Source organism: Corvus hawaiiensis, chromosome 18 (genome assembly GCF_020740725.1).
Source record: "Corvus hawaiiensis isolate bCorHaw1 chromosome 18, bCorHaw1.pri.cur, whole genome shotgun sequence".
In the NCBI taxonomy this organism is placed as follows: domain Eukaryota; kingdom Metazoa; phylum Chordata; class Aves; order Passeriformes; family Corvidae; genus Corvus; species Corvus hawaiiensis.
The window spans coordinates 5879007-5900899 of NC_063230.1; the positions used below are offsets into that span (position 1 = coordinate 5879007).

The window sequence follows — 21893 nt, forward strand, 5'->3', positions numbered from 1 at the left end:
CCTTGAGCCCAGCATTTCATGTTGAGATGTTCTCATATCTTAAGCTGGTTTTTGTTTTCATCCTCAATACTAAAGGTTGAGTGAATTCTTCTTTGAATTTGCTTGAAAAGTTGTGATGGCATTGAGGAAGCTCCGGTGCCTTCTCTACGAATTACTGCTTGGTGCTGCAGCCCAGTACCTTGAATGGGGAAGTTGGCTAATTAGTGTCTCTGTTCCTGGCAGCTGAAGATTAGAAGAGCATTTATGTCTAATTAATTATTTTTATTAGTTTCATTTCTATTAGAAGAGTTTATTTGAAACTTCTCCCATGCAAGTCTTTGTTCAGAAAAAACTGTCTATGAATTTTTAAAGAAGCAGATGAGGGACGGGTGCCACCAATTCTAATCCAGGTTAAGGTTTGCATTAGTCTTTGACTGCTATTGCCCTCTGTGTCACCATCGTTTAACCCTTTTTGTAGAACTGAATTTCTGTATATGAAATGTCCTATTTGAAAAATATGATGTCAACTTTTCTTAAATGGTCTTTGTTCTTCAGGATTTTCAGTTCTTTGGAACCTTCTTAATCTCATTATGAAAATAGGGTTGGACACAGTAGTGTCTTATCACAGTATTTTTGCTCTTAGATATTTGCATTGATTCTATAGTGCAGGGCACTATTTGTGCTTCTCTCCAGTGCTGTGCATAGCTCAATCCCTCGTTTATGTCCTTTTCTTAAACCATTTTAGGCTCCTTCCTCACGCCAGAAGCCTAAAAGTTAAGCTCTTAAAAATGAAAGAAACTTGAGAAGGAGACATAACAGTCTGGAGACAACTTCACTAAGCTGTTGACAATATCATATTTTTCAAAAATAAATATCCCACAGAGCACCAAAATGCCACTGTGTTGAGTTAAGGCTGTGTCTCCATGCGGCCACACTCAGTCCATGGGCTGCACCAGGGCACATGGTCATAGGGCTGTCTGCAAAATCTCAGCTTCGCATTGTCAGCTTTGCAGTTCAGGAGCTGCAAAAAAATCCCCCCTTGAAACGGCTGCTCTAAGAAATTAATACAGCTGGCCTTTGGTCTGGGCACAGAAGAAATGTAAAGGGAATGTTTGCTGCCATTCTCCTCTTGGCCAGAGGTACAGCTGGCATTGGAATGGGGTGCTAAAACATGAGCTCAACTTTATAAACCTCTGAAGTTGTGTCATTTTGCACCAACATTTCCAGCACACACTATTCCCTAGCAGGGAGTGGTGGAGAGCAGGGTCAGCAGTTACTTTTTGTCTCCAATTTGTGTTGTGACAAAACTGGGTTAAACACAATGTGTATTTTGTCAAGTTAAATAAGGGTTGCCCTCTCGTTGCTCCTCAGAATAAAATGAGAATAGTTCAAGTGAAGAAGAATCAAGTGACTTCTGCTGGGCCTTTCAACTCCAACAGTTCATTTATTGTGTAAAGGTAAGTTATATTTTAGCTGTTGCTCTGCAGCTCCCACATGATGATTCATGCTGCCAGTTTTTCTTCTATTAATAGTTTACAGAGAGTGCTTAAATTTAGATTGAATTCCATCTCATAGTCTGTCATGCTGAATAGCATTGAGAGAAATAAAGCCACAGTCTGTTTGGGCAGTGCCTTTTACGGAGAGTAGTCAACTCCTGATAAGAAATTACTGAAAATCCTTCCTTCGTTCCTGACCCAGACTGGATTCAGACTGTGTTGGGGATATTGTTTGCATTTCCATGTGAGGGCAAATCTTACCTTGACTTCAGCTTCTTTTCCTTAAGCCTTTGGTAAAGGCTGAACTCCTCCTATGCTGGAATTGAACAGTTTGTGCAAAGGCTTCAGTCTTTGTCACAGGAGTGTCCTTCATTATGATTTTAGCCATGGGTATTTTCAGAAAAATTTTGCATGTGTAACTTTGTTAAAGGAGACGCTCTTCAGAAAAACCTAGATTTTCCCAATGTTGATTTTAATGCTATCAAATATTTAATGTTGAACAATGTGAGTGAAGTAATTGCATATATACAAACACACAGATTTTTATTTATGTATCTATATCTGTATCTATATCTGTCTTTAATTTTGAAGGATTTGCTGTTGTATTCAAAGGACCTCAAGTAACTGTGCCCTCATCCTTTCACCTGAAAACCACAGGTGTCTTTCATTGCTTTTGAGGAGATTCAGGGACTATTTGTGGGAATGGGATATGTTCAAGTCAGAACACACCATTTTAAATGTCCTGTTTAACAACATTGAACACGTGTGCTAATGCAATACTCAGTTTGATGTTTCTTGGCAAAATATGCATCCCTGAAATGTAATTTTGCACATATTAAATAATTTATTCTTGTTAGAAGGAAAGGTTTCGTGACAGAGAAGAGCCTCAAAACTGATAAAGCATTCATCTCTTTGTAAAGACAGAAATAATTTTTCTATTTAAAATAAGATTAATTCTTCCAGGTTCTGTTTTAGGCAAACTGATCATTTCTAGTCCTCCACATGAAAGCCTCAGTACCTGGGTATGATTTTCTGCTTCCCAGAGTGACAGGCTGCATTTGGTTCTGAGCCTGTTTTGTGTTTCAGGGGTATCCTTGACATGCCCAAGGTGTCACTCATGCAGTGCCGGCAAAGAAAAGGGTGAGTTTCACAATAGGTCTCAAGCATGAGGTTTTTATTTACTTTGCTCTCACCTTTTTGAAGGAAGTATTTCAAGGGTTGATCTACACAGGCTTTCTAGAGCTTATTGCTTGAGCTGAGTTGCTAAGTCTGAGAAGTGCAAATACTCTTATCACTACTTTTCAGCTGCCCAAAACTCTGGAGTTTGGCTTGTTCTGTGAAACCGTGAACAGGATGTTACTGCAGCTCTGCTTTCCAGGAATGAGAAAGCTTTTCTTGGCTCTACAAGAGAATCAGAAAATTTAGTTTCTGTCCTTGCAGTCCTGGACTCCTTTCACCTCTGAGCCAGCTCTGAACATGTGGCAGTACGTTCCCATGGCTGCGGAGGCTGCTGGAAGCTGTTTTGTTTCCAGGTGGTTTCAGCCTGTCTCTTCATGTCATCCCTTCTCAAACTGTGCCAGGGCACAGCAGTCATAGTAATGCTGGTTTATTCTCCAGAGTGACCAAGGGAAGTTGTACTCCCTGGTGCTGCTACCCCTGCATATATTATAAAAAACAAAAGATATAGAAGCTGTTTGTATTCCTTACTGTCCATTTACTGTCATTGGCCACTGGTAAGGGAGGGCATAAGTAGAAATACCCAGAGATAAGGACAATGCACATGAAACATGCACAAGAATTATGGTCTGATACTTGACAGGGACAATGGCATAAAACCAATAGAAAAGCAGTTAATTTTTTAGTTCAAAAGAAAGGCAACAGATCTATTTGGATCTTACTATAGTAATGGAAGTTATCCTATCCAACTGCTGAATTGGACATAAAACAGCAGCTGCTCATTATAAACACAGTTACTTGTACAGAAGTGAAAAATGAGCATGCAGAAGACATAGAGGGTCTGGCCCAGTTGCTCTGGGAGGTGTTAATACTGATTTTTAACATCTTGGATCACTGCAGAATTCCTAGCTGCACTGGGATAAAATCACTGGGTAACAATGGGGATCTGATCTGCTATCCATACTGGCATGGCCAGTGAGGGAAGGAACCAGTGGTTTGGTGCTTCTGGTGTCAGAATGCTTTTATGGAAGGAAAGCAATTTCTAGGAAACTTTAGAAGCTGGTCAGGGAGCCTTTATCAGCCAGTCCTGTGAACGTACTTGGACATTTGCTCTGGATCTTCTATGACTTGCTGATTTAAAAGAAAATCTACATAGTCTACATCAAATAATCTTAAAATTGGTTAGCTGCAAAAATCAAAGAGTTGCGACTGGGAAAAGAAACACTCGATGCATTTCTGGGGTCCTTCAAAGGTATGGTGATCAACATTTGTGACTTGGGAAACTTGTAAGGTGATATATTGAGATTGGAATAAACCAGCCTGACAGTTCAGCAAAGGGGGTTGACTGCAACAGCTTTGGGTTTACTGTATTCAGGAACAAAATAATCTTTAGAAATGCATCCCTGCTCCTTAAAAGTATTTTGATTTCCAGCTTTAATTGATTTCTGTGGCAGAGAGTAATTTGGATGGCTTTGAGGCTCTTGGGCCAAAGAGTGAGGCAGCCTCTACAATACTGGAAATACTGCCCTGGAAAGCAGCAACACCAAGCAGACACAGCAGAGCCTGGCAGGCAGCTGATTCTGACTTGCCCCTCTAGTTTGAAAACAATCGCACAGCATAAAATTTCCTGGAATATCAACTAGGAGTGGGAAAATACTACCTCTTGTACAGGGCAAACATGAGGCCATTGCATGAATAGTATCCCATTCCTAGTGTCAGCATTTTTTAAAGAGCTCTGGTAAACATCGTGTAGATGTTTCTAAATCTATCCTTTATGCAGCACGTTTTGATGAGGCTTCTAATTTTCTCATCTCCCACTTTTGCTTTTTCTCTTGACTTGGCTAGTCACTGTATGTGTTCCTTAAAATCATTTCATGTTACTGTGTGGTAAATTACTCCAGCCTTTTCTGTAACTTCCTGGGAAAAATTACTTATTTTTTTTTTTTCTCCCCAGAGGATTCCCATTGTGTTTGGAGCAGCCTTCACTCCATGCTGTAGTTCCCAGCTGCGTGTCTGAGACAGCCCATGAACCAGCCTGCCTTCCTGACTGGGGTAAGAGTGGAGGGGAGGGTGGCTCAGGCGCTGGGTGCTGCTGCCAGTGCTGAATTTTTAATGCTTAGATGCTCATAGATTTTGAGGTTGCCACTGAAGGGGCTGGTGCCAGTTCTGCTACTTCTTTCCTACTGTCTTGTTACACTGAAGAAATGTAAAGCATCGTTTATACTGTTGCTGCCAGGAAAGGCAGGGTAAGTGGTGCTGTGTGTCAGTGATGTGGGAATGCTTTTGGACAAGGTGGCAGGAGCAAAGTCTCTCTGGAGTGGGGAATCCTAGAATAAAACCTCACTGCATGACACAAGCACCTGACCTGTGGCAGTCCCTGCACAGAGGGGCTTGGGCTGGCTAGTCACTGAGATGGATCAGTCTATCAGAAGTTGGGACCTGCCATGGAGTTGCTGGGAAGTGTGGAGTCACACTGGTGGTTTTTCCTGTTTGTAATCTCCACCCAATAGGAACACGTAGATTACTTACTTACTAAGAGGTAAACTTGAAAAATAGAAGTTAAAAAACTTAGGAGATGCCCACAAAGACCAGTGGGACCAAATTCTTGAGAGGTTCTCTCCCTGCTTCAAAATTGCTGTGAGATGAGTCATGGCTGTCCCCAAGTCCTTCGGAGGAGCGGGAGCTGGCTGGGGACAGGCGCAGCCCCAGGGGCACTGCAGGCAGGAAATGTGCTGTGTGCTGGTGGGATCCACAGCCACCTAGCCGGTGGGAATGTGAAACTGCTGTCAAATAGTCAATATCTCTGCAGAGAACTCTTAAACACTTCCAGAGTAGTAATGCACAAGGGTTCCTTTCCGCAGGTAGTAATGGCAATTAGGAAGAGAAGAGAGTGAAGTTTCTGTGTGTGTGCAGTCTGACCTGGTGTCCCCCGCAGCACTGCACGGTGTCACCGCAGCCCTGTGTGGTACAGCTGTAGGCTTCGACTCGCTGGGTGGGTTTTCCAGCCTGGAAAGAAGTAGATGCTTAAAATAATGTAGTGAGAAAGCCCTCCTCTCCTCTCCTCCCCTCTGTCCTCTCCCCTCTCCTTTTCCCTTCCCTTTTCCCTCTCCTTTCCTCTCCTCTCCTCTCCTCTCCTCTCCTCTCCTCTCCTCTCCTCTCCTCTCCTCTCCTCTCCTCTCCTCTCCTCTCCTCTCCTCTCCTCTCCTCTCCTCTCCTCTCCTCTCCTCTCCTCTCCTCTCCTCTCCTCTCCTCTCCTCTCCTCTCCTCTCCTTTCTTTCCTCCTTTCATTGTATGCAGATCAAGCCCAGTCAAACCCGCTTCTGTCACTTGCAGGTCCCTCACGACAAGCGAGGACTCTCAAGTAAGTGGCCTCTCCTCCAGCCCCGCTGCGAGGATGCTGCTCCGGGCTGTTCGTGTTGGCACCGAGCCCCGCGGTGCTGGGTCGCCGCCGGCCGCCAGGTAAAGCTGCGGGGCTGCCGGGCGCCCATCCTGCCGGGAGCGGGGCCGGGGCCGGGCGCGGGAGCCGTTCCCGTGGCCTCGCGTGCCGGTGCCGTTCCCGTGGCCGCCGCCGCGCCCGCCCCGCGCCGCCCTGCAGGGGGAGCCGCGGCAGCCGCGTCCTGCGCGGAGGCGGGAGCGGAGCGGAGCGGGGCAGCGCCGACACCGCCACACGGCTCCGGGCGCGGCCGGAGCGGAGCGGCGCCCTGAGGCCAGGTGGGTGAGGCCGGCGGGCCCGCGGGGAGGGGCGGCGAGGGCCCGGGGTGCAGCTCCCGGGGCGGAGCGGGACCTCCCGGCCGGGGCGGGCTGCGGGGCTCGTCCTGCTGGAGCATCCCGAGCGCGGCGGTCCCCGGCCCCGGCAGCCGCGGTGCGCGGCTCGGCTTCCCTCACGGCGTCCGCGGTCCCCCTCCTGCCTGTCCCGCGAATTTGAAAAGTGGCTGCCCGCTGCTCTCTCGGTGCAGCCGAGCCCCCAGCCCCAAGACGGGGCGATTTTGCCCTGCTCCCGCTTTCTCCTGCTCCGGCTCGGATGGTGTTTCCCCCGTGGAGCCGGTGCTTTTCACTCCGTGCTGATTCCCAACTGTCAGGCCCTCGACACACCCCCGCGCTCCAAGATGTTTGCTCCACGGATCTTTCCCCAAACATCAGGTGCCGGACTTTGCCTCCCTGCCGCCCTTCAGCGGATAATTGTGCTTATCATAAAATAGTGATTCCATAGGAGCACCCCTCATCCTGTAAACTACTCCGTAGTGCTTTCAAAGGAGATTTCCATGCACTTTCACAGTCGTGTTAAGGGGGAAAGGGTAGAGACGGAATAGATGGCTTCAAACCTGTGCAGTCTTATCCTATTCCTTGCCCCCAAAAGCCCCAGCTCTGCCTTATCTCTGCCGAGCCGCTGAAAGTTTCTCAGCGGAGTGCCTTCCCCTGTGCCCGGGAGCGCTCAGCCTTGGTACCCTGCTAGCGTGTCTATGGAGTCTCCACTCCCAGAGGGGCCTGTACCCCTGTGCTGGGCAAGAGGGCGGATGAAGGACAGGGAAATAGGTTGCAAGGTACGGGGTGTCCCCAGAGCTGTGGGCAGGATGTGGATGCAGGCTTTTTGCCCTGGTGGACGGGGCTCCGGAGCCCTCTGGGGTGACCTGCCCTCACGGAGTGCCCGAGGCAGCAGGTGCTTTCCCATTCCGCTGTGTCAGTGCTGCTGTGTGATGCCGTTGCCGGGGATGCTCCTGGGAGTAGATTTTCTGCACGGTCGTTTGTGTGGTCTGAGAGTCACGGTTGCTTTGTTGCTCTTTTATGCCCTGGTCAGTGTGAGTCTGGGGGCTCCCGAGTGCAGGGGGACTGCAGGCTTTGCTATAGCCAGAAAGGAGGAAAGGTGGTTGAGCACCTTCTTCAGAACTGCTTGGGGCACTGAGCCCAGAGAGAGACAGGAAGGGTTAACTTAAAGAGAATAACATGACTCACTTGGTAAATAGTTAATAGAATTGCTGTAACTACTTAAAATTATTTTCCTAAGCAGATGGCCAACTATTAGATAACTCGGTCTTTGGATGTATTTGTTTTCAGGTTTCTTATCAGGCTCGTAAGTCTCAGACACGTGTAACTCAAGAACTGGAGTAATTGATAAATTTGTTCTTCCGCATGGGGGAAACTAACAGAAAGAGAGAAAGCATGGTCAGCCTCTGCTGTTAGAGACACCCCCGGAGCGTATTGCCCAAGTGAAGTAGAAAAAGATTAGATAAAGTGACCAGCAGGGATATGAGAAATATTTCAATTTAATTAGGTCTGTGGAGGAAATACCTTATTTTGAATCTCAATAAAAAAGTCAATATAAATGTAATCATGTATCACGAAAACCTATGGAAATGAAATCCTGTCTAATGTGGCAAATTGATTAAATTCTGAATTAACCAGGAAAGCTGTGAACCTCTGAATTTGTAGAGAAAACATGTTGGTACAAACTGCAAACATGTATGTGTGTACATAAAATAAAAACGACCTATTGCAGTGTGTGGAAAAAAAAAAAGGCAAGCAGGTCTCCTTTTTAATGGTGGCCATGTTTGTAATTTTCATGTGTATATAATCTATGTCTTTCCATATGTATTTTTCCATATGGTTTGAAGCCATATGTATTTTTATACATAAAAAATAGAATCCGCATCACCCTGTACTAGGTCAAGGGGTGTTGGCCCAATAATGATGTTTTTAGCCTCTGCCCTTCTATCAGTGGGTGCAAAAGGCACTAAAGGTCTGAGCTGGAAAGCATCTGCCAGGTCTACCCATGTTTGCATTTCTGTTTTTGCTGGTATTTTAATAGGATGTTTTCATAAGGACTGCTGGTGCTAGTGCATTTGGATACACTCATCTTTTGAAAGTTTTTCATCTTTTTTGTTTAATCTTCAATAATGGATTTCACGTAGAGCCGTGTGGTTTTCTCTTAAGAACCACTGGGAAAAGCTCAGTCCCACAGAAGGTTTGGGGGGACTGCTTTGAATCTTCATGCTTCCTTTCAGTCCTGTCTTTCGGAAGGCTCTGGTCCCCCTTTGGTTTTGAGCCTGGCTGCTTTTCCATCTTGTGTTGAGCGAAAGCCTCCCCCTTTACCACTTCCTTTCTGCCTGGCAGACTGATGGCTGTATAATTTCTTGTCTGTACAGGATGTTTAAAGTTTCACAGACTTCCCACCATTTTCTCAATGCTTCAGCTCTTCACTTTGGTTTGACATTTCAGTCTATGTGAGATGGGACAAGGCACAGTTTGGGGAAGGTCTCTGAGTTCTGCACAGCTGGGAGTGAGGTGTTCTCCATCCAACGGCTGGTACCAACATCTCTCTTGGTGTCCTGCAAAGTTTGTCCTTGTCTTCAGCTTGGACAGATTCCAGCTCTGCTTGTTCATTTTCTCATCTGATCTGGATTGTGATTAACTCCCAAGGTTGTTCTTTATTGTGTGATTTCCATCTGAAAATGGAGATGGACTATTAAACATTTTATTGTTGTTGTTGGACTCTAAAGTAAAAATCAGGAAAGAGATCTTGAGCTGTGTGTCAAGGAATCAGAGAAGATTGTCACAAATCAATGGAGGGCTATTCCCTTTTATTCTGATATCTGGTATTTAGGACCAGAAGGTTTGGTTGCTTCATGGACTATCTTCAGGTTTTGCATCAGTGCACCTGAACAGCCTTGGTGAAGCTGCTTGAACAAAATAGCACCAGTTCCTTGCCTCTCTGCTCATTTTAAGAATGGAAGATTTTAAGAGGAAGCTGCCTACTTAATGAGATGCTTTTGTAGTTGAATATTGAGGGTTGGACAGTTAGGGGTAGAGAACTGGAAGCATTCTGTCTTGGAAGGGTAGGAGGGTCTGGGCAGATGCACAGAAGGTGATTTAACCTCTGAAGGCTTCAGTTCCTTCTGTAGAGTCAGAAGGTGCCTCTCCTTTCACAAAGGTTGCATCTGTATCAGGAATAATTATTGGTTGTATTGCACTTTTTTTTCTGCAGTAAATCTCTGCAGATCAGAATGGACAGATGGCACATACAATTCTCAATTATGGAAAACATCCTTAGGAGGCACCTGGAGGTCATCTAATCCAGGCCTCTGCCCAAAGGAAGGATCTGCTATGGATTTGCCATTTCTGACATCTTTCTCTATCCTGCTCCTAAAGACCTGCAGTGGAGACTCGTCACTTTCCTGGTGTGCAGGAAACACCCTGATGCCCAGGTTAAACCTGCTTTGCTCTAACTCGTTCTTCATCCTGACCACAGTGGGCAACCCACAGACTATCAGCAAAGAGTGTGTCAGAGCACTTCACCAAATGCAGTTATTTGGTAAATGTGAGCAGGTAAAGGTGTGATCTCTTTCACTCCTCAACCTGGGTCCTGGGGCTCTTGCTGATGGGGATTTTTAAATTTTTATTTCTTTTAAAGTTATACATTTCAAGCCCAAATAAAGTAATTTTATTACCACTACAAATGCAGCTGCGGAAGGCAGGGTTTGAAAAGAAATGACAGCTACAAGACAAATTGTATTTATCTTAGATGGTAAGCCAGGGGTTGCATGCAGTAGGTTTATCACTATCTGACAGGTAACAAGATAAAGTCCAGGTGTTACACAGGGATGTGAAAAGACCTGAAACAGGAATAAAGTATACTTTACAAAGCATTTTTAGGGAACATTTGCAAACAATGCATCTGAGACAATGGAGAAGTTAGCAGGGAGGGAACTTCTTGCAGGGATGGTTTGAGCCAGGGACAGGGGGAGGGAAAGGCATGCAGGGGATAAGGGAATCTTCCTGTCCCTCTCTGATACAAGGAGAGGAAAGGGGGGTTTTCCTGGAGCTTTGGAGACGTGACGGGTGACATGCTGGGCTCCTGTCTGTGTGTTGATTAGCATTTGTGATTGCTCCCAGTTCCAGGGGGAAGGCACTCCGGCATTCTAGTCCTTGCAGATTGGGGCTGTTTTATCTGCGGCAGGCTGCGATACGGCATTCCCTGTGCCCGGTGTTTGTGGCTCCCAGCGACAGCTGTGGCCCTTGTTCAGCAGCGCCCCGGGGGGCTTGGCTGGTGGAGCTTCTCAAAGCGCAGCCCGAGCCGCCGGGTCACGTCTGAGCATCCCCCCGGGCAGGGCAGTCCCTCACCCATCCGGGGCAGGAACGCAGCTGAACGGAGCAAAGTGCAATCTTTTAATGCATCCCTTCGGGAATGGTGAGGTTTGCAGTTTTTCCTGTTAGAAGTTTCCTCATTTAGTATTCAGACCTCAGAGTTTCCTCCGTTTTTCTCTTACCTTTGCTTTGTTGGGGATGTTTTGGTTTGGGTTTGCACTATTGTGTTCTCCTCTTGCTTCTTGTCTCTCCTTTTCCCCCCACCCTCTTATTTTTTCTAACTAGGGCAGCGTAAATGTTTCTGCTCTCTCTGCCCGTTCTGTAATGTTGGCCTCTTATGCAAATCCCCCTTCTTGTACTTGGAAAGTCTTCTACGAACAGCCCTATCATTTTGGTTATTGAGTTTTTCTCAATAGAACAGGACTGTGAGATCCTGGTATGGATCAGCTGTTGAGCTCAAGGACTTAAGAAAAGTAGGTGGTTAAATGTCATATTCTGTGATAATAACAACTTTGGTTTCAGTATGAGATCCATATACTTGGGCACAGACTGGGATTTTCCATAGGAAACATTCCCCTGGATAAAAGACAGCTAAGAGGTATGCAGCTTTTTAATAAAATCTTTAGAAGAGAGACACGTGATTGAAATTGATTTGAATAATTACAGTTTCCACATACGTCCAATCCACAGATCAGTGCCCAGGTTCAATGGGACGGTGGAAAATCACATCAGACTGACCTGGGCTGGCACCAGCACCATTACAGCTCCTGGAGCACGTGTGGGGAAGCACACTGACTTTTAAAAAGTTTGTAAAATGTTCTGCAGCCCAGATTTTGGTAAAAAAAATTACCTGTGCTAATGGTTGCCTAGTGAGGGATAGTCTGGGACTGTTTCTGATAATCCCAAAACTCAGACCTCTTTAGCTGAACCTTTTAAATCTGAGGCACCTAACTTTGTCAAACACCTAAAAAACAATTAATACTTTCTTTTATGTCATCCTGTGTCTTATGAAATGTTGATCCAAATTTTGCTTGACTATTATGATTCATTTAGGGTTCTTGTTAACTTTCCTACCCCGTTCCTAAAGGGAAATCTTCCTTTTTCTCCACATAGCCACTGTACAGCCCAGCTGTATGATTACAGCAGGCAAGAGATGGACACAGTCCACGTGGGAGAAACCATCCTAAAGGCTTGGGGGTATCTGTTCTGAGCACCTCCCTGGGATCCATCTCTGCTTGACTAATATCTTTTGTGTTTGGAGTCAAATGTCACAGTCCCTAAGGAATTTGCCTTTGGGGTCTTTTTTGGTTTATCCTTGTTTGGCAAGGTGTGAGGATCATGGTTGTCATGCATTTGAGAAAAGATCACAGGTTTCTTTACAGATGGAGCTTTTCTATGATGTCTTGTTGTGCAGAGGCTGTAAAATGTCTAAAGTTTTCATTGGACAGAAGGGCCACTTCCCAAGGGTGGTGGAGGTATCTCTGCTGTAGTGAGTCCTGACTGCTGCTCTCCTCTCCTTTCTGCTCCCTCTGGACAAGAACAGCAGCTCATGAGCAGCCAGCAAATGCAGTAAAATGGTTTCTGAAGTGATTTATGAATGGCTGCTAGTTCTCCAGTGTGACGGTTTGATGTAGAAGGACAGCAGTCACTGGTGAGGAGTGTAATTTCCCCAGCAGCTCTGTGCTCTCCACCCCAGCCCAGCAGCAGCTCCAGCTGGAGCTGTCGGAGCAGGAAGCGGGGAGAGGTACAAGGCTGTCACTGGAGTGGATGTGCTCTGACCACAGCACAGGGTCTTAGGAAATGACAAAAGGACTTAAGAGTCCTCAGAGCACCAGCCCAACACTGACACTCTGGGATCAATAACAGTGACATTGGAAAGTTCTTAATAAATCGGATTATAATCAAGGACTTGGGGAAAAAAACAGTCCCTTTGAGTACCTCTAGTGTCAGTGTGGCTGGCTGTGATAGTGGAAGTGCAAGTCACCTGACAAGGGTGACAGCAGTGTGGTGTAAGTCACATCAAAGAGGAGAAGGAATGACAAAGTGAGGGCATGTGGCCTTGGGGCATCATCGGAGCATCAACTCCTTATCCACAGAGGGTGGCAGAGTCCTAAAAATGGCTTAAATAGCTTTGAGGGTGCGACAGAAACACTGACAGGATGGTGAGGCTGACACTGAGCAAATAAGCATTAGCAGTCAGAGTACCTTACAAAATGGATGAGGGAAAGTTGCTGAAAACAAACTCAAGGGACAGAAAATTTGCTATTGTGGCTTTTGCCTGCTTTTGGGATGAACAATCTTGTACCATGCTTTCATCAGGATAGGGAAGGACAGCTGGGGAATCATTTTAAGTTATGTGGAGAGAGATGGAAAGAGTTATGTTCCTTCTGCTGTAGAAGGATGTTGGTTGACCGGCTACAACAGCCCTCCCCGCACTGGGGTGAGTTTTTGTTTCACTATCAGGGTTTACACAAACACTCCTGGCAACCTGCAGGACAGTGCTCGAGGGAGCTGGAGCAGGGATCACCGGGCATGGTGGAGAGAAGACCTGTACTTAGAGAAGGCAAATAGGGTTTGGGAATAACTGGATAAAAATGCAAGAAAACTAACAGGTGTACCCAATTCTCAGCTGCCTGTCTGGAAACTTCATACAGAAATGAGAGGCAAAGTCACATCTGGAGAGAAGTCTACTTCATTACTTTAAAATAGACCAGAATGGACGCATTAGCAATATGATAATATCTTCAGAGTAAATTCTTCCCTTGCCTGTATTCCTCAGTGGGTCACCTCTTCCTTATATTCTGTTTCCTCATTTCTCTTATTTTGTCCTTGAAGGAAATGCTCCTCATGTGTGAACACAGCTGGCTTTAGTAGGGCTGTGAGGAGGCAGAATTTGCCTTTGAGTTCTTCCCTCACACAGGAAAGGAAAACTGGCTCCTCAGAGACATCGTGGATGATGTTGGCAGTATTAACTTGTTTCTGGCCATGGTACATGGTTTTAATTATGCTTTTTTACTTGTCTGCCTTATGAAAGCCTATCCAAATGCTCTGGTTTTTTTTTTATTTTTAGAAATGCCACCATAGATAAATGAACATCAGCCGTCCTGAGTACAAATAGTTTGCTCAAAAATCCAACATGTTTCGGTGTCTTTTGGCAATATATCACGATGCCTGCTGTCCAGTGAGACTTTGGTGAGCACAGGGGAGCCTTTTTCCCTTCTGTTTGTTTGATCTGGCTTATTTAACTGCTGGTCATTCAGCCTTACTTAGTTTTGCCCTCCTTGGCTTTTTGTGACCGTTAGAATTGGAATAATTACTGTGAGGTTTTTTCCTTGCTTTTAAACATTTATAGCATCCACTTAGGAAAAAAATATGGTCAAATGTGTTCTGTTCTAATCTTCCGCTACCACAATAAAAATTAATCCACTTCTAGCACTTGGAGGGCAGGAGGCAAAGCTGCAATATTGGTTTGGGATTAGCCATTCCTGTCAGCCAGCCCATCTGTGTTATGACCTTTGCTTGTTGTCCAGTGGGATTTCACTTTTGAGGAAGTTTTGGTTTTAATTTTTTTTTAATGTGCATAAACAGGAGAAGAGAGACACAGGACAGGCTCACAGGGTGTGGTTTTGTCATGGTTTTGGTTGCTGTCACTGATTCAGCAGTCTGGGTGTCTCTGGTAAATCAATCAAGACTTTACACCCGGGTTCACCATGCTTGTTGCTGGAGTACAGCCTCCTTTCTTGGCCTGGACTGCAGCAGGGATGGAAATGTAAAAAAGAATTGTTGCCCCTATTACCCATTTTTAAACTGACAGACAAAGTTCAGGGACAGTGCAGGTCTCTGAAGAGCCATTTCTTCTGCTTTTCAAAAGTACGTGGAGGGAAGGTTTTAAGTCTTGGAGGGCTGTTGCTTTCCTGTAAAGAGGGGATTACACCGAATTTAGCAAAGCTGAAGCTCTCGTTTTACTTATTATTTCAGGAGAATTTGCAAAGCCTATCCAGAACGCTTGTAACCCTACTGTAGGCTTTATATTACAGCAGACTTCACTTCCCAAGAGGAGACAAAGTCTGTGCTTCCAAAAATCCTTGGCCTTGCATTTTTGCAGTCAGAGCATCAATGGTTCAGATGATGTTTTGGATAAAATCGGAAAGGTGCCTGGAAGGGTCAGACTGGCATGTGGAGCCCCTTGATAGAACAAAAATTTCCACACCTCCTTGTGTTCTGCACTTGCAATGGTGTCCACACAGGCAGGCGTGCAAGGGCCTCCAGGAAGGGCTGAGGGAAAGTGCAAGTGCTGCAGGTACCTGAAAGCCAAGACCACGGTGTGCTGATAATTTTGCCTGCTTTGTTTCACTTGTATCCTTTGTTAACAAAGAGCAGTCTAGAGGGAAATAGTCTATTATTAATATTTAATTTCCTCCTACTACTGTAAGCAGATGACCTAAAAGATCATTTAGACAGCAGCCAATAATAAAGCAAATAGAGGAATCAGAAAATGTATGTCTTGGTTAGGTGGGTGATGCCTCCTTCCTCCTCTTTCCTGCCCCACCCCGCCACAGCTCTTCATCCTTCCATGGGAGGCAGGGCTGAGGATGCTCCCTACAGCTGTGTGTGAGCAGTCAGGGACCCAGGGAAGCTGCTCTATGTGAAGTATTCATAAAATACTGAACTTCAGAAAGGAAACCCTTGAGAAACACAGAGAAGTGCTCCTGCTCCCTTCCCTATCATTCTCCCCAAAGGACACCTATTTTCATTATGTTTTACAGCCCCAGTTGTTTTGCAAAATTGTGTACTGCCTGTGAGCACATCGGCTCCTTTATCGTGACTTGATTCTCTGAAGTGGCAGGGAGAGAAAAGATTTCTTGGAGTTTTTGATTTAAAAGATAGGGAGATTCTCTTTGAGCTGAAGGCATTTCAAAGAGAGGATAAAAACTGACAAGCATCTCCCCCTCCAGGCTTTGGAAAGTAGGAAACAAATTATTTAGCAGCACCAATTTTTCGCTTACGGCCATTCGTGAATTCAAGGATGTCCCCTAAGGGAATTAGGTACTCTGCATGTGGCTGGTACCTGGGAAGGGCCATGTTGTCAAAAGGAGATGCAAGATTGTGATCTGTGGAATGAGCCTTGATGAACACCCCCCCATAGGCCCATGAGCTGCCTCTCCTGCCCCATCCTAGAGCAGACACAGAAACCAACCTCTCTGGAGCCTGGGGAAGCTGCTGTCTGTCACCTACGTGCCCACAGACTGTCTTGGGTGCCCTAAGGGCTGCTGATCATCTGGAGATTTTGCTAATATGTGAGAGGAGCTGTCAAACTGAAGTGTCACAGGCACTGTGAGCCTGGCAGGCACAGAGGGTGCGTCTGCTCTGTACCAGCTGGCAGAGCCTGGGCAGCCAAAACCTCCCAGAGCAGGATGGACTCAGCCCGGAGGGGCCGAGAGCAGGAGATGGGCTTGTCTGAGGTGGGTGATTTGAACTAAGCAGTGGCCAAGGGCTCAGCTTGTTCCTTTTGGCACTCAGGAGAGAGAAGGGGCAACACCTTCATTCAAAGTCAACTGGAGATGCCAAACTAAAGCTTGCTTAGGCTCTGCTGGTGAATTGCTTCATGGGAACGTGCTGTGCAGATGCTTTATTGAATTTTCAAGGAGGAGTTTCTCATTGGGACTGAAATATGAGAGAGAACAGAGTGTTCCAAGTCACTACAAATGAACAGAACACCAGCTTTACAGGTTTGTGAATGACAAAAAAGGTTTATTTAATAATGGGGGAAAGGCCGGAACATAGCCCGGGGTATCAAGAAGGAATTAACAACATAAAACAAGGGCTTATAAAGAAATACTAATTGTAGCTGTCCACCCTGTTGGGTGATACAGGTTATTTTTCTTAGGTTTCAAGAAGCTTGCCATGCTGATCCCTCAAGGGCCTGAGATGTTAAATACACACTTCCTCAGTGAGTAAAGCATATTGTTAATTAATTTTTTCTTATTAGACCTGGTTGCTGAGCCTTTGGGTCTTGCATGAAGTAGACAATTCTACAATAAATTTCATCTTGCCTCTGGATCTATGTCATCTTCTCTAGGTGGTCTCTATTTCATTTTGTCCCTGTGCAGTGAATTTCTGGCTGTATAAGCAGAAAGACGGAGCCTGTTCTTGTTTTAAAGCAAGTTGCACGTACTCCTAAAATGGAGATTTGTTGTGTCAGGTGAGCACTACAGCACTGACACTGTGAGAGAGGAATGAGGGGATGTGGGTGAGCTCAGGTTGAACATGAATCCTCTCGGGTTGTGGCACATTCTGTCAACAGCAGGTGAGGCTGGGGTTGTGTGGCCAATAATTTGTTTTTCTAATGTCAGTGGCTGCTCAGCGGTGCTGAAGCAGACACAAAATGTTGTTTCGTCGTGGCTGGGACACCTGCTCAGCTCCAGCCATTTCTCCCCTGAGATGTGCTGGCTCTGCAGAACTCTTTCCAGCCCATCTGAGAGCAGAGAGTGGAAGGACATGCTGTCCTTTTCTGGACATAACATTCCGATTGCTTCAGAATAAATGACTGGGGCTTGGGATGAATGATCAGGCCACTGTTTGCGTAGGGAGATGGGAAGCAAGGGACTAAACAAATTCAGAGATAAAACATTCAAATTTAACATCAGGCCGTGAAACAGTTAAAGTAGAAGGTTAAAAGCTCTGTTGTGTCAGAAAACTGTGTGATGTAGTCATTAAACTTCAGATTCCAATATTGTGCTTTTTCAGGATCATGCAGAGGTGTAGGAAATTTTAGCTTTGTGCTGAGCAATTAGTATGTGCAGGACCTCCACAGTGAAGTTTGTAACTTTCCTCCATGTCCTGTTGGAGTTTGAGATGAGCCATTGAAAGAGTCAGGTTAAACAAAATGCATCTAGGATTAGTATGGATTCGTGATCCTACTCAAGGAAGCACTCAAATGGGGAAGAATATCCAGTAATTTTGCTTTGATTCTCTTCACTGAGGTGTATGAGCTGTGAACATGATGGGCAAGAGCAACATAGCAGGACTTCAGGTAAATGCTCTGAGCATCAGGATTAAGGTGCCCTGTTTTCAGGCTGGCTCCTTTCAAACAGGGGTTCCTTCAGTTCTTCTGACTCCATCTCAGAGCAGCTTGTGGCAGGGGATTATATTGGGTTTATTTTCCAGAGCAGTAGTTTTGGCCTAAGTATGTCACAGTAAATTGTTACGTTTTTCTAAACTTGGCCTGGCACTGGAGTTTGGCCGGGCTCTCGTCCTGCATGGGGAGGTGTGAGCCTGTGGGAGGTGTGAGCCTGTGGGAGGTGTGTGCTCCCACTCTGTGCCCAACCCTGTCCTGCTGAGGGACTCAGGGCTCACACTTGCCTCAGAGTCTCAGGCATAGCTGTCCTGCACCCCTTCTTCCTCTTCGGGGCCTGTTTTGCTCACTGCTTCCTTCGTTTGGTTATTTTTTCCTCCTACCAGCTTTTTCCTGTTTTTTTTTTCCTCCCTTTTTGCTCACCCACATGCACAAAGCATTGTTTATTTCTCATCCTGCCCCTTCTGTTCTCTCTCCCTCCAGATCTTCTTTATTTCTACTTTATATTAATTTCAATCCCCTTCCTTGGAAGTTGGGCTGGAGGGTTAGATTTCAATATCGCTGCTTTGAAACAAACCTGTTGGGATTTGTAATGGACAAGCAGATGCTTGCAGAGTGATGTAGGGGCATATCACTGACATCGCTGAAATCCAAGAAAGTAGAAGCCATCTTTAGGAAGTCACTGAAAAATTGGAGGTTTTGCTGTAGGAGCACAGACAATATAGAGACTTCTTGGGGTTTTTCTTCTTTAAAAAAGATTAAATGGATGATCTTTATCTTCCTCTTCATAGCTAGTTCACACACTAATCTCTTCTGTTGATTTCTTCCACCAAAACCAAACAAAACACAGAAACAAGATAGCCGAAGGTGGAGAAAAGCAAGAGTTTTGAAGCACATCCAAACCACCAAGAATCATTCACTTTCCTTTCAAATGCAGCATTAGCAATAGAGCTCTAAATCAATGAAAGGTCTAAAATTAGATTATATTCCTGAGATCAGATGTGAATCACAAGTTAATCATATTTTCTTTTATTATCACTGTCTTTACCCTTTTATTTTATCCTGAGAAATTAGGTTTCTGACTTGAAAACAGTGAACTGTGAAGGCATCAAACCCTGATGGATCAGACCACGCCAGATCACCCATGGATGGGGCCCAAAAATCTTGTGTTTTGGAGGTTCATGTTGCATCCAAAACTGAGCTTGGTGATTTATCCGTTAGTGCTGTGTTCCTCTGTCTTCCAGCCCTCTGATGTATCAAGCTGTTTCTTAAATTTATGAGAAAATATTATTGCTAAAGCTTACTAAATAAGGTTTTAAACCCACTCTGGAAGTGACAGGCGAGGATAGCAAGCAATTATCTCTTTACTGTGGCACAAAGCTCAGGGAACTGTTCTCTCCTCTGTATTTTTAGCTGAGGCTGTGGTGAAATGCACCCATATCTGAAGCAGAGGTATGAGGTGACCTGCAAGGGCGTGCAGGTGACGTGTATCTGCTCGTATGAAACGCAGCTGCAGGACTGTTTCCTCGCAAGCAGCACCAGCTTTACTCCCAGAGCTGTGTGCATGACACTGCAGGAACTCAAATGTAGCCCTGAGACATGACACTGGCATCGTGCCTATGTGTATATTTCTGGGAGAGGTGTGTTTTGGTGGACATGTTTTTGTCTGCCTGTAGGTGAAGAATGATGCTGTCCTGGATGCAGCAAACACTATGGACAGTGCAGGTATAATGAACAAATAGTTTGCTTATAGGATACAGACTTACATGAGCAAAAAGAATGGAGTTGCAGGAGGGAAGCCTGCAGAGACCCTTGCAAAGAGTGTGCATGGTCAGCAGGAATGTCCTCAAAGATGTCCCTGTCTGGCATACCTTGAACACTTCTCCCAGCCGTGGATCTTGTTCCAGGGCCTGTGTGTGTGAAGGCCAGACAGGTATGGCCACAGAGGGGTGACCACACACGCCAGCAGTATAGCCCCCCTGTGAATGAGGGTTCATGTCCTTGCAGAGCAGGGTATTGGTGCAGCAGTTCTGTGGCAAAGCACGTGAGGATGGGCAGCACATGATGGCTCAAATCCAGTGTTTGCAATCAGAGGGAGACAGGTGTGTGTGAAAGGCTCCTCAACCTTTCCTCTGTGCAGCCTCAGCACTTGCCAGGACATAATTAGTGGGGCTCTCGTGTTTCAGGGTGGGCTACGGAGCAGCTGCTGAAGTGCCAGCTCAGATGGTAGCCTTGAAAACAAAACATCCCTTGTTTCTCATCACCACTGTGAAATGCTGCCTTCATGAACTTGGGTTTGGCCCTGCAGCTTTCAGGATAGACAAAATGTGAGAATTTTGCCGATAATGTATTCTTCTAGGTCTGTTTAATATCCGTTATCAATTTAATGTGCCGCTTTAATGAGATTTTGCTTTCTCCATCTCCTCCGTAGAGCTGATTACTTAGTGTATGTGGTTGGTGTTTTTTTTTCTTTTTAGAGGAAACTGCAAGTGAAGAAGTTTAATGTTTGCTTCAGCTGAAGAGAATATTGCCCAAGTCCTAGTGGGAAAAGGTGAAAAAGAGAACCGGAGAATGTTGCTAGTAGGTATGGAGATGACAGGAAGCCATGACTAGAAGGGTGACTGTCAACAGGAAACAAAGCATCACAGCTGATGTGACACTGCTGTACAGTACAGTTGCTGTGCTGTGCTGCCTGCTGGACTCTGAGGTCTGGGGAGCAGTGTCTGTCTCCGAGAGAGACTCTCCTGTCTGTTTGTCTGCTGGAGTTTGAATTATTCTGCACCTGGTTAATCACTTTGCTGGAGTTCGCAAACCCTGGGCTTTTTTTTCTTGACACCAGCTACTGTAAAATCCTTGAACAGCTATGGGGAGAAAAATGTGTGTGTGAGCAGCCTTCCTGGGCTGGCAGCCGAGTGCTCCATGGACCCCAGGCAGCTTTGAGGTGTCTTGGCTGTTCAGTGCTCTGCAGATATGAACGCTGATCTTTGGGCCTGGTTGTTCTCACCATGCTAGTACATGGGAAGGACGACTTCCTCTCAGACATAGCCTACATCATCCTGGAACTGATCATCGCAGTGCTGGCCATCCTGGGGAACATCCTGGTCTGCTGGGCCGTCTATTTGAATAGCAACTTGCAGAACGTCACCAACTATTTTGTGGTGTCCCTGGCTGCTGCTGACATTGCCGTGGGCGTGCTGGCAATCCCCTTTGCCATCACCATCAGCACTGGCTTCTGTGCCTTCTTCTATGGCTGCCTTTTCATTGCCTGCTTTGTCCTGGTCCTGACTCAGAGCTCGATCTTCAGCCTCCTTGCTATTGCCATCGACAGAATCATTGCCATACGAATACCCCTCAGGTAAGCATGGGCTGGGCTGGGCTGGGGTGGTAAGGGCTCAACATCCCTAGAAACCACAGGTCTGGAGATGAATCAAGGAAGGAAAAGTTAAATGAGGATCAGTGCTTTTTCTCTCGTATTTTGAAAAAAAACTTTTCTAGGTCCTAAAGTCTGCCTTGGCTGCTGGATTTTCTGGTTGCTTCCTTTTCCTGTTCTTCTCTGTTCTCCTATGGTGTGTGTCCATTGCATCACAGAGGTGCTGCCTGGGAGCTGCCATTCCATACTTAGGCAGCCTGTGCCCTGAAGCCAGTGGCACCAGAAGGATCACTGGGAAGGTAGAGGGCAGAAAGGGGGTGAGGTTAGCTTGTCCCCCTCCCCGTGGGGAGGAGGGAGGTTCTGCCTGAAGCTGTAGCAGCAGACTGGGGAGAGGGAGGTAGGGTTTTCTCTCAGTCCATTAAATATGACAGGAGAAGCAGCAGCAGGCTACCAAGAAATGGGCCTTAGGAAGATTTGGACTGGCTTAGGCCCTGCCTCTGGAAGCACAGCATATATTGGGTCAAGGTGGAGGCTTGTCCCAACCCACGTCTGCAGATGGTGATTTTGTGGTCTCTGCAGTTTAAAGAAAGTAAAGGACATTTTATTTACAGGCTGGCTGCTACTTGGTGTGCAACCAGGGAGGCTGACATGGAACAAGGGGAAGTTTTGCCACACACACAGAGGCTGCTGCTCAGTTCAGTTTTCCAGGAGCGCGTTG

General features: G+C 45.9%; 1 protein-coding gene across 6 annotated transcripts in view; it reads left to right on the forward strand.

Moving 5' to 3' along the window:
* The first annotated feature begins 4618 nt into the window (after positions 1 to 4618).
* ADORA2A (adenosine A2a receptor) overlaps positions 4619 to 21893 on the forward strand; it is a 29783-nt gene continuing 12508 nt past the window's right edge. The window contains exons 1-3 of one of the 6 annotated variants that reach the window (XM_048323068.1): positions 4619 to 4703; positions 5985 to 6110; positions 20283 to 21160. In XM_048323068.1, the coding sequence (XP_048179025.1) occupies positions 20811 to 21160 (350 nt within the window). In that variant the 5' untranslated portion in view covers positions 4619 to 4703; positions 5985 to 6110; positions 20283 to 20810. Of the gene's footprint in view, positions 4704 to 5906; positions 6111 to 6283; positions 6363 to 13800; positions 13923 to 20282; positions 21161 to 21893 lie in introns of those variants that run through there. The other 5 variants (XM_048323071.1, XM_048323070.1, XM_048323069.1 and 2 more) reach the window with 5 other exon arrangements.